General features: G+C 44.6%; 1 protein-coding gene across 1 annotated transcript; it reads left to right on the plus strand.

Moving 5' to 3' along the window:
- The first annotated feature begins 6,048 nt into the window (after positions 1 to 6,048).
- Positions 6,049 to 12,629, plus strand: LOC117840959 (protein DETOXIFICATION 33). The gene is made up of 7 exons (XM_034721504.2): positions 6,049 to 6,468; positions 10,533 to 11,074; positions 11,160 to 11,246; positions 11,390 to 11,446; positions 11,548 to 11,905; positions 12,078 to 12,164; positions 12,260 to 12,629. Exons 1-7 carry the CDS (start codon positions 6,268 to 6,270, stop codon positions 12,410 to 12,412), a joined length of 1,485 nt encoding a protein of 494 aa, XP_034577395.1. The 5' UTR covers positions 6,049 to 6,267; the 3' UTR covers positions 12,413 to 12,629.

The raw sequence follows: 12,629 nt of genomic DNA on the forward strand, positions 1-12,629 counted from the left end.
TCGACGAAGAACTTGACGAAGCGGAGGAAGCGATCGAGCAGTCGCGCAGAGTGCTTCCCAAAAACCTTATTCGCCCTCTCCCGGTGTAGGATCGCTGAAGACGACGGTTCCGAAGACCTACTCTCCCAATCGCCGGTGCACGCCGACAATCGGGATGGAGTAGACTACGGTGGCGGCGCAGCAGCAAGAGGAGGCAAAAACCTAACTAGTACAGACCACCTTAGGGATACCCTAACCTGGGGGCCTTCCCGTATAGTAGTCTATATTGCATCTTTTTCATAAGGGAGGTGGTCCATATATATAGGGAGGAAAAGCCCCAACACCCTCATCTATTAGAAATATGAGACTAATAGATGGTGTACCCCCTCTTTACGCTAATGGGCCTTTGAGATTTATTCAGAATTATCATTTATATGGGCTGAGCCCATATATCTAACACTGACCACCGTTGTACGCCGCGTCGTTGCAAGGGAAGTCGATTTTTTCTCCTTGTCGGATCTCCTGCGCAGTTTCCTCTTCTCCGCGCTAAGCCTTCTTCCCTCCACGCGCAAAATCGATTTTGTAGCGTGAAGCTGCGTGCCATTTTTTCTATTGTTCATTCTTGGCTTATCATCTGCCGCCTCTCCCTGACATATAAAAAGAATCATCTGAATCTCCTCCTTTGCTCTCAACCCACGTCATCCCTCTCCGGCTCTCTGACGCCCTAGGCCATGATGGCGCTGATGGTGACCGGTGAGGTATGATGCCGTCGATGCCTGCTGCTCCAAATGGTGCACGTCCCGACAGTCGAACCCAGCACACCCCTCGTCGTCCCTGCCCACGAGCATGGCTCTTTAAGCAAAGAGGGCTGCAGCACCCCAGGGGGCATCTCCATCACCGGCACAAGCATCGAAGGCAACTCCAGATTCAATCGCCACTAACCCTACATGGTTGTCCATGCCTCCTGCCTTTGTACCCAACTGTTCTTCCCCAATGGTCAACTCAGATCTGAATGCCACTTACGCTGAACTAGGTTCTCACCCACCTGGTGGTTTCCTAAGTTACTTTCAACCATCAGACTACTCTCATCCTAAAGAAGTTCGACGTGAGACACCCATGTCACCTAATTTTGTTTATGCTAGTGGCCCTACTCCATATGCTCCATTCCAGGCACCACAACCATGGATGGCTGAAGGTTGGACATCGCAATCAGCCCCCAAACAAGTCACTACACATTCATCACTTGGCTCACAAGCTGCTCCTGTTGTCGATGTTGAAAACATTGATGATAATGGAGTCAATCCAAGCACGTTATCGAAAAAAGATGCTGGTGGAAGTAGAACTGGGAGGAGGATGATATGGACATCTGATGAGACCATGAGATTGGTAAATTATCTTTATGCTTCCATTTAGTTCTATAATTAAATCTCTAAATTATTATCCAATATTCTTAATGTTTCCACATTATCTAAGTTTCTATATATACAATGCAGATCAGTGCTTGGTTGAAAAACTCAAATGATCTAATTAAAGGGAACCGGAAGAGAAATGATCAATACTGGGGAGCACTAACTAGCATGTTTAATAGCACGACCCCAAGTGATCGTATTAGAGAAGTTAAGCAATTGAAAGAACAATGGCATCGTGTGAACAGAACTGCAAATGCCTTTCAAGGTTCTTGGATGAAAGTACAACGTCTTCGTGCCAGTGGAGAGTCTGATGAGCAGGTAATGGACAAAGCCATAGCTTTTTATGAAGAGGATTTCGAAGAAGGTCAATTCAAACTCATAGCTTGTTGGAAGGCTCTTCGAGATCAACCAAAGTGGCATGCCTACAATGAGGATCTTAATGAATCTAACAAAAGAAAGAATTCTGAGTCAGAGGCTGTGGACCTGACATCATCTCCTGATGTTCTCAATGATCTGCCGCGTCCAGTAGGGTGTAAGAAAGCTAAAGATGAAAGCAAAGGGAAAGGAAAGGGGAAGGGTTCATCATCAACTTTGGATGAGATTGAAAAGTTGAGAGAAGGTCAAGCCAAATCTAAGGAAGATCGCATTGAGGTGCTGGAGAGACACCAACAAATTGCCGCGGACAAGAAGGAATCAGCAAGACTGAACCACCTTGCAGCACGAGAGAAGAAGGAGGCAAAATTACTTGAAAAGGAAGGGAAACTGCGTGATAAAGAATCCAAATTGCTGGAAACATATAAATCACTTCTTACTTTTGACACAAGGCATATGCCTGAGGACTTGAAAGCTGAGCATATGATTGCTGCGAAGAGTACGAGGGAGAGGATTTTTGCTAATTTTGCTTCGTGATAGGAGGTATGTTTTCTTTTTCGAACTGAAATTTATGACTAAGAAACCAATTTGCTTGAAATCTCATGTAAGCAGGTCTTCTTTTTTTCAGGTTGTTTGAGAGGATGGTCCAGCATTGCTAGTGCCTTGGAGGGCTTGTTTTACTTTTTTCTGGTACTAGTTAAAAATAAAGCTGCACATTTAGGTAGCCTCGTATAAGGTTAGGTTACTGTTGCAGCTACGAGCTTACATATGTTTTGTTTTATCACTCGGGCCATTGGATATTTTTTTTAAAAAATTATTTGCTATCGACAATTCAATTGTTTTGGTTCAGAGTACTAGTCTGATTGGCCTAGGAGCAACATTATTTGTTAGTCAAGTCCAAGTCGGACTACCGTGCCTTGTGCACTTACGTCAGGTCCAAGTTGAGTCAGGATTGATTGCCGGCTTTGGACTCTAGCATACGCGTTGGATTTTCACTTTGCAATACAACTTTAGCATCCGAGTCGATTAAGCTCTGTATAATTTACGGCTGCTGCGACGTATTATTCACATAATCCGGTGCAACGAACAAAAGCACAAAGTGCAGCCGTAAGACTAGTCATAATCCAGTATGTCGCATCAATCAAGTTCATCTAGCTCCTCCAACTATTCTGATGAGTCGCTTGAGTCGTTGGACTTAGACGATGACTACAAAGATTTTATGGGCGAGCAAGAAGCTTTTGACTCTATCGCCGAAGCTTTTGAGTCAAAATTGAAGTCACAACATGAAGCAGAAACTATCGAAGAAGCAGCACTAGGATATACATATTGAGGGATCGAGAACATGCCCACGAAGAGCTTGTGTCCCAATATTTCTCAGAGGATCCCATCTACACCGACTTCATGTTCCGCACAAGGTTTCGGATGAAAAGGCTGCTCTTTCTACGAATCGGCGATGCCCTACGTAAGTGGTCTTAATATTTCACTCAACGGACAGATGCCAGTAATCGAAAAGGACTTTCACCATTGATCAAATGTACGGCCGCAATGCGTATGTTAGCATATGGCACCCCGCAGACTCGCTTGATGAGAACCTAAATAAATTAAGCTGCACGTTAGTTGCCTGTTGATTGAACAGCTCTAAATAAATTAACGCTATTGTACCAGCATATTCTGCGCGTCTCATATCTGCAGGGACAAAATCGATCTCCTCGATCGAACCATCCAAAACCTAACAAAAGAAAAAGAGAGAGATCAAATTAGTGCTAGACAGGGAGATCAATAGACAAAATTAGAGGAGGGATAAACAAAGAATTTAAGCTCAATACAGCCGCTTAGCAGCTAGCCGAATCAAAATGTTTCCCTGTGAATGCGAGGCGACGACGATGATGAGCAGAGATAACAACGCCAGTGCTGGCGTCATCATCTCTGCAGGGCCCCAGAAGCGGAAGAACAGGTGGAAATGGCATTATACTTGGCGGATCGACTAATCTATAATGAAGCAGCAGGTGCATTCTTATTAAGCCAGTCATTGTTTCAATGTACATTTATTAAGATTGGAAATTAAGCCAGTCATTGTTTCATTGTACAGTTATTAAGATAGGAAATTAGGTAACTCTACCAGTTGAGTTTCATCCTCTCACATATGATGAAACTCCTCCTTCTCTCTCCTCATAAATAGCTTGCCAAGTCAGCAAAATTGATGATGAAATATAAAAATTAATGCTAATGAAACTCTTCATAAAACTCACACTAAGACCGGCCTTACTTACTTACTAGGGCCTAGTAATCAGGTTAAAATAGTTTCCACGGATCGATTGATTGGCCCGTTTCTTCCGCGCACATTTCACCTAGAAATTAGAACTGGTGGCCACCTAGGTACAAGACTGCTCGTGTAGTCGCGTGGCACACAAAACTGATTGGGATGGCCGGCCATCTCGTTATCGAAGCACGGGTCCCGCTCGCGGATCCGATGGATCCGGCGCAAGAACGAACAACGCTTCCGGCCGGCGTGGCTCGAATTCGCCCCGCACACCGATCTTTGACGTTTTCGATGTTTTGGTGTGTGATGTGAGGTTCAGGCGCTGATGATCCAATGAATGATATATATGCTTCCTGCAGCAGTATTGCTCATCGGAAAAGGAGATGCTGCAGACGGCTTGTGTTGTGTCCGATCCTCGAGCAATCTCGCTCAGCAGAAGCGGCCGCCAGGAGAGGCGCAGCGTCGAACTCCGGAAGCAGGTTGGCGTCTCTTTCGTGCATGACGGGACGGCTGGTGCTTCGCCATCCTCTCCTCTCCATCCATCGCTACAGTAGTATGCGTCGATCGCTATATATAGCTAGCTAGCAGTACTGGTGACTGGAACGGTGCCGGCCCGATTCCCGCCCAACCCACCAGCAGCCCAAGCCATCAGCCAATGGCAACACCACTGCCAGGGCCCAGCAGGAGCACAGAAAGCTAGTGTGATCCGGCACGGTGGTGCGACGGGCAAGGGCGGCGCTCGATTCGTATGGCAAGACGCACAGGGGAGGCCGCCGGTGGAGCTGCTGGCCGGAGCGGCGGCGAAGACTTGGACGCATGTGTCACTGTTGTGCGGGAACGCCGGATCGGGTGGGCGCGATACCGGCCGGCGGGGCCAGCCCCCCGGCCGTCGCGTTCGGGATTCCTACCTAACCAACCGTCCACATCTGCGGTGACCGACCTTACCACGTCGGCGACGACTGACCTGACCGCCTCCCCCAGCCGGAGCAGCTAGCGCCTCTCACCGCCGGCGAGGGGCCCGGCCCAACCAACTCACATCGCCCTGAGTCCCTGACCCGACCCAACCCCTCCATCGAGCTGAGCCCGACCCATGTTTCCAACGAGCCGGACCGATCTTGTTGTCGATCCACTGTGCCACCTTGTGGTCCAATCCTGGATAAATACACAACGTGACGGGTCGATTTGGACGCATCAAAGTGTCAAGTTCTCATATTGAATTAATCAAATTACAAGTTCTTCACCCTACTTCTTGTATCTCAGATGTAATTTACTCTTCAATAAATTTAGTGTTCGAAAACCACGCATATATTGAAGCGAAGGTACTAACTATACATGTACAAGTGAGACAGTATATCATTTTAAAAAGATTAAAAAAGCGATTCCGTGTAAAGGTAACAAAATTAACTAGCACGTTCTATTGAAATAAAACATTTGAAATAAAGTAAAAAAATACCATGAACACATTTTTCATGATAAATTTAGTAGCATCCAGCTTGCATTATTGCTAACCTACATATTTTTTATATCGATGGTTGAAATTAAAAAAGTTTGATCAGCAGTGTCCGAAAAAGCAGACGTACTAATCATACATGGAGAGGAAAGTCCAACAGTATATCATTTCCAAAAAAAATTAAAAATTGTTACATTTAGACTAATCCCAATGACTTGTATCATAGGACTACTCACTAATAAGGTGCCACACGGGATATATGTTCTGATAACGTGGCAGGGCATTTAATAGGAAAAAGATGGAAACTATATCTACGATATAGCTTTGGCATAATATTATGGCATAAAATCTAACGATATGGCCCACTCTTATAGACAGAACCTCACAACAACAAATTACTTTGATACTGGAGTACAATACTACACACTTATGAGGGTGTATCTTTCTAATAAGTATCATATACTTCTCATCCCTATATGGTATTATTGGATATTGGAGTATGATATTGTGGATTATGATGAACCAGATACTCCAAAATAGGCCTACCTACTCTTTGTCTTTGCCCTTCTCAGCAGCATTTACTCCAAAATAGCCAGCCGGTGCCCCTGCCTTTACTCGCACAGTTGCAGCAGTAGTACATCCATCCACCAGAGACAGGGAGAGAGAAGCCTATATATAACGCCCAATCCTGTTAGCTGCAGAGAGAGCCTCTACCCTCCCCTGCTAGTGCTGGCAGCCGCTGGTTTGGCTGCTTCCATTGCATCTCCGCACATCTCCAGCCTAGGTAGCTACCATCAATGGGGAAGGCGGTGCTGAGCAAGAGCTGGCAGGAGTCGAAGCTGCTGTGGCACATCGCGTTCCCGGCCATCCTCACCGCCGTCTTCCAGTTCTCCATCGGCTTCGTCACCGTCGGCTTCGTCGGCCACATCGGCTCCGTCGAGCTCGCCGCCGTCACCGTCGTCGAGAACGTCATCGAGGGCTTCGCCTACGGCGTCCTGGTAATTGTTAATCTATCGAATTCTCCCCCTTATCATTATGCACGCCAACTAATTAACAAGTATACTTACTGGCTGCCTCTCATAATAAGGCGACGATCTGACCACATGCATCACTGCATATACATAGTAATACACGATAGCTCTGTATTGTATATGCAACGCTGAACAAACTATAGCTGCATGGAACGTAGCGTCTGCGCGTTCTTATCATCTCGATTAAAATCTTGGAAAGTAATAAACTTTTCATTATCGAAAAAAAATTCTTCCCACTTGGCATATATTCCCGTTGTCTTTCATCACATATATACCATTTTCAAGTGAAAAAAAATTCTGTTTTTTCTTTCTTTAGAATTAGGATACACAATTATGGTCGGATTAAGACAATGATATATCCGGGTAAAGTAAATATATGCTAATCCAGGAATTGCTGGCGGGGTGCAGTGGTTTGCACGTCTCCATCGCCCGTTCTCACGTATCTGCAATTTGTTCGGTTCCTTGTCATGGAGGGTGCAACGAGAGGACAAGGTTTTCTGGGGGAGGAACACATGCGCGCACAGCTAAAGAAACGCTCGAATTGATTCGTAAACTAACGCTGCCTCGCGAACCTTCATGTGCTCGAATATATGCTTTATGAAACAGAATCAAGAAACGCCAGCAGCTAGCTAATGCGAGTGAGTGCTTTAGTTTTCACGAGCCTGCTTGTCCTGTGATAATTTTGGCCGTGCATGCGTGTAGCTGGCGGTGATCCCACGCACTTCGAATGGAGAAAAAATAACCATGGACAATCTTTTCCGGTTGTTTTGTCAAATAAAAGGCAGTGCGATCGAACTTTTATTGTTGGGACGAAAGCGACTAGGATCACATGCGTATAGTATGCACAAAAAGGAGAAAGCGGATTGCATGTACATTGTGTGGCAGATGGAACACCAAGTAAACGTTTTTAAAGGTAAAAAACGAACGCCATGTGTAAACCTAACCACTAGCTAACGATGACCCGAGCACGGACCTACATTGGTAGCAAGTCTCGTAGTGATGAATCGGGTGGGGTGACCGATTCGATGGCCGACATTGCACCGCCTGTAAAAGCAATCAGGCCAAGATGATGCACGATAAAGCTGGAAAAAGGAAGCAACAACACAACGGGGAGATTGCGTCTCACCCAAAGTACCCCTATCTAGACCTGCCAAGCTCCACACTCCCCGGAAGTTGGTGGAAGCAACACACGCATGGCATGTACACCTGTTCGAGACTAGAACACAAACCGTGCATCTAGACAGATTATTAGCACCGAAATCACGCATGTTTTGTGCGGCAGCGCGGCGCTCTAAGTGTCCTCCGATCCGTCGTGCAACCACGAACTCATCATCATCGGTGCACGGGTCTTGTGGCTCCTTTTCCGTGTCTAGGTGGTCAAACTTGCGTGCACAAAATGTGGCGCGAAACAAGCTGCCTTCTGGCTGGTTGCGGCGTCTCATCTCTGGTGTGTGGCAGCGGCACCATCTGGGGAAAGGCCAAACTCGTGTGTTGACCAGCAAGCAATCGGCCGATCGATGGCGACGACACGTCGGGAGAGACGCGCGCCATCTGCCGGCGGTCGTTTTCGAATCGGTAGGTGACGCCGTGCCGAAGGATGAGGGAAAGTAGCTGGACCCGATGAGAACTAAGAGATCTCTCTGTCTCTCTCTCGATCGTCACCTTCTTCCCAGCTACTGACAACCAAGTAAGCCCTGTGTGAAGCTTTCCTGCCGCGCAACAATGCAGTACGGGACTCGGGAGCAAGGCAGCGCATTTCTCTTTTCTCGTTTTCTTTTCCCGTCTCATTTCCTTGACCTTGTCCACACGCTAATTAAACATAGTACATCTCGTCCAATATGCTTACACACTGTTACACGAATGCGTTCTTTGCTCTCTAATTCTTCCTTTTTAATATTAGAGGCACAAAAATTGTTCCTAGTTTACCTGATTCGAGAAGTACATCTACCACTATGTCGTATACGGTCACGAGCGCCGCCAATAGATTATTATGCTATCCTCTCTGGTTACCAAACAGACGTGGACATGGTCTTCAAAATAGATTTTCCCCCCTTTTGGTTTGGATTATTCGATATTATATGTTTCGGACCTCTTGTCATTATAATATTACTAGTCCATCAACCCGTGCTCCCGCACAGGCTACTATTTTTAAAATCTATTGTATTTGAAAATTATTTAGAAATTAAACTCCTAGCTATTAATCAAAATTATTTACCTACTACTCTCTCATGTTTTCAATACTTCAACATAATACTCATATAGATGTATACTTATCTTTGTCCAGTTATGATTGATTTTTAATTATCCACATTCACATTTTTTTCATATTGTATCGCAACTCCATGCATTGTGTTTAGCATAAAAATATATTTTTCATCACCTTTTCACATATACAGGTATAAATAGCCTATATGGTGACATTCATCATGCGTATATACCTTAACTTAGTATTTCTATATTAACAATAACATAAATAGGTAATTTGGAATCATATATTAGCTTAATTTTGGATATTTTTGTATGATGCGATGATAATTAGATTAAGATTTAGGTGTTTACTTTATGTTATTTTTAATTACAACATAAGTGGGTAACTTAGATACAAATTTAGAATGATATTTTAAGTTATGCTTTATAATGATATGTATGAGTAAATTGGATGAAGATTGTAACGTTACTTTAGATTATTTTTTATAATAGTAATGATCGGTAATTTAGATATAGGTTTAGGGTTTATTTTAGAATATTTTGATAATAATAGTGGTGGGTAATGTTTTAGAAAATATAATAGACCAATGACTATGATTGTTAGAGTTTACGTGATTGATGTTTGATGTTTTGATTTTTACGAGAATTTCTAGGATTTGTAGGTTTTTTCTAGTGTGTCTCGTGATAACCAATATGGAGTCTCCAATGGAAAAAAAAATAAGGTCACATTGCTACAAAACTATTACTTTAAACTACCTCTCATTTGTTAAATGTTCGAACATAATAATTATATAGATATATACTTATTACCTTCATTTGATTGTGATATATTTCATTAGTAATTACTCTACAATGTTTTCATCCACATTTACAATCCTTACCTTTTCACTTTTCACTTTGCATTGCAGATTTGTGATTGAATTTATTTAATACATCCTAAATTTGAGCTATAATTTTAACATAGAAATCTATATTCTCATCGCATCCTTTATATATTTATAAATGGTGACATACATCATGCGTATGTAACTTAATTATTATATCATATACCAATAGTGTAAGAAATATATGATTTAGAATCACATATTAGTGTATATTGTTAATTAAGTGTATATTGTTAATTAAGGTGATTTGGATTCAAATTTAGGGCTACCTCATGTTATTTTTAATAATGGTATATGTGGGTAATATAGATGCAAATTTTAGAGATTACGTTTATGTTATTTTTAAAGTATTAGTGGTGGACAATTTAGTTGCAAATTTAGGGGGTTATTTTAAATAATTTTTATAATGGCATCAGTGGGTAATTTTGATGAAGATTAGGGGTTACTTTAGGCTATTTTCATAATGGCATAGGTGGGTAATTTTTTTAAAAACAGATCAAATGGTCATGATGATTTAATTATACTTATTGATGACCAGATGTTTTGCTTTTTTTGAGAATTTATAGGATTTCTCTATTTTTCTACTTTTTTAAGAATTTATATAATTTCACTATTTTTCTAGAGTGTCCATTTAGGATCATAGGTGGCTTCATCGAGATCAGTAATAGTAAGATTTTGCGATAGAAGTTGCATGAACAAATTTGCACGAACCATAAAGTAGGTGCGAAAATACTGAAACTTCACTTGATTTGTTATCCTACAATGGCCGGATGACTTCGATTTATGACCGCTAAGGTTTGATCGATCGGATGACTTCGATTTATGCTCGCTAAGGTTTAATAATCGGATTAACAAATCTTGCGGATTCGAAGGTTGAACTCTATTTCCCGCCGGCTGACCGACGACGCTGTGTGTTGATCATCCATGGCACGCATGCAGCTCGGCATGGGCAGCGCGCTGGAGACGCTGTGCGGGCAGGCGGTGGGCGCCGGTCAGGTGGACATGCTGGGCGTCTACATCCAGCGCTCCTGGCTCATCTGCGGCGCCACCGCGGTGGTCCTCACCCCGGCGTACCTCTTCACGGGCCCCATCCTCCGCGCGCTCCGGCAGCCCGACGACATCGCCGCTGTCGCCGGGACCTACTGCCGCTGGGTGGTCCCGCAGCTCTTCGCCTATGCCGCCAACTTCCCGCTGCAGAAGTTCTTCCAGTCGCAGAGCCGGGTGTGGGTCGTCACCCTCATCTCCGGCGCCGGGCTCGCCGCCCACGTCGCGCTCAACTACGTCTTCGTCACGCGCCTCGGCCACGGCCTCCTCGGCGCCGCCGTCGTCGGGAACGTCACCTGGTGGCTCATCATCGTCGCGCAGATGGGGTACCTCGTCTCCGGATGCTTCCCGGAGGCGTGGCGCGGGTTCTCCATGCTCGCGTTCAAGAACCTCGCCGCCTTCGTCAAGCTCTCGCTCGCGTCCGCCGTCATGCTCTGGTTGGTACATCTGATTATCTCTGCTTAATTATTGAAGCAGCGGTTTTGGATTAAACTAACAAATTAATTCGTTCATTTTTCTTAGTTTGGAGCTCTGGTACTACACTGCGGTGCTCATCCTTGTGGGTTACCTGAAGAACGCGCAACTTCAGATTGACGTCATGTCCATTTGGTGAGCAACCCACAACAATAATTCTATGTGACTTATATATCCTCACATAGATTCAATTTATTTATTTAGAACAGGGTAATTTTGTCTTGAAAAACATTTAAAGATAATTTAACCAACCAATTGCATGGTGCGAAATTTTACAGCATCAATTACCAGCTCTGGACACTGATGGTTGCACTGGGCTTCAACGCAGCAGTCAGGTAATTAATCATCACAAGAACTCGACTACTCGAGCATCATTCAGCTCGGTATCTCAATTGAGAGCTGACGCCCAAATTTAAACTGCTCTGCTACAATACAGCGTGAGGGTGTCGAACGAGCTGGGCGCGAACCGGCCCAAGGCCGCCAAGTTCTCGGTGATCATGGCGGTGCTGACGTCGGGCTCCATCGGCGCCGTCTTCTTCGCCGTGTTCCTGGTCTGGAGGACCGGGCTGCCCCGGTTCTTCAGCGAGGACGAGGACGTGCTGAGGGAGGCCGCCAAACTGGGCTACCTCCTCGCCGGCTCCATCTTCCTCAACAGCATCCAGCCCGTGCTCTCCGGCGTGGCCATCGGCGCAGGGTGGCAGGCGCTCGTCGCCTTCGTCAACATCGGCAGCTACTACTTCGTCGGCATCCCGCTCGCAGCGCTCTTCGGCTTCAAGCTCAAAATGGACGCAATGGTATGTCAGACTGATCGAGTAGACAATTTTCAGTTTGATCAATGTAAACATCTGGATATTCGTTTTTTTTTCGAAACGAACCGGCAGGAGAACTACTAAAGAGGGAAAGCCTAGGTAGGCGAAAAGGATATTCAGAAACTATATGCAGTGACGTGTGCTTAAATTTCTGCAGGGGATTTGGGTGGGCATGACGCTGGGCACGCTGCTCCAGACGGCCATACTCCTCTTCATTTCCTACAGGACCAAGTGGGATAAACAGGTGCAGTCCTAGACTGACGAACTGTCAATTAGTCTGAGCTAAAGAGATTATTTTTATCTCAGAAAATTGTTCTGAACTATCTGAAAATGATGCAGGCTATGCGGGCCGAAGAGAGGGTGAGGGAGTGGGGAGGAAGGAACGAAGCCCTGCCGTCGGCGACGCAGGTTGCGCCGGCGACCGAAGATGCGGGCCGGTTGTCAAATGGCTCTCAAAACTTGGAGTTGCAACCGCAACAGAGAACAGGGTAGATTTTTTATGATTAAATATGTACAGATTGATTGGGTGAAGCAGGAGCTTAATTTATAGTGCCGGAACCTCCTTTAAAGTTTTGTTTTCAAGCTTGAACAACTTTTGCCCGTTTTTTTCTTTTGTCAGAAGATCATACGGTGTACCTAGGTTCAGTTTCAGTTTTCATATGTTTAGAAACATAATTTTGATTATAATGTTTTCCTTTTCTTCTTTGTA

This window comes from Setaria viridis, chromosome 9, assembly GCF_005286985.2.
Source record: "Setaria viridis chromosome 9, Setaria_viridis_v4.0, whole genome shotgun sequence".
NCBI classification, from domain to species: domain Eukaryota; kingdom Viridiplantae; phylum Streptophyta; class Magnoliopsida; order Poales; family Poaceae; genus Setaria; species Setaria viridis.

Excerpts from the sequence above, each read along its gene's own strand:
- LOC117840959 (XM_034721504.2), top strand. The coding sequence starts at position 6,268 with ATGGGGAAGGCGGTGCTGAGCAAGAGCTGGCAGGAGTCGAAGCTGCTG. Across the intron at positions 11,447-11,547 it reads GGCTTCAACGCAGCAGTCAG|CGTGAGGGTGTCGAACGAGC; the intron begins GTAATTAATCAT and ends GCTACAATACAG. Across the intron at positions 12,165-12,259 it reads GGACCAAGTGGGATAAACAG|GCTATGCGGGCCGAAGAGAG; the intron begins GTGCAGTCCTAG and ends AAAATGATGCAG.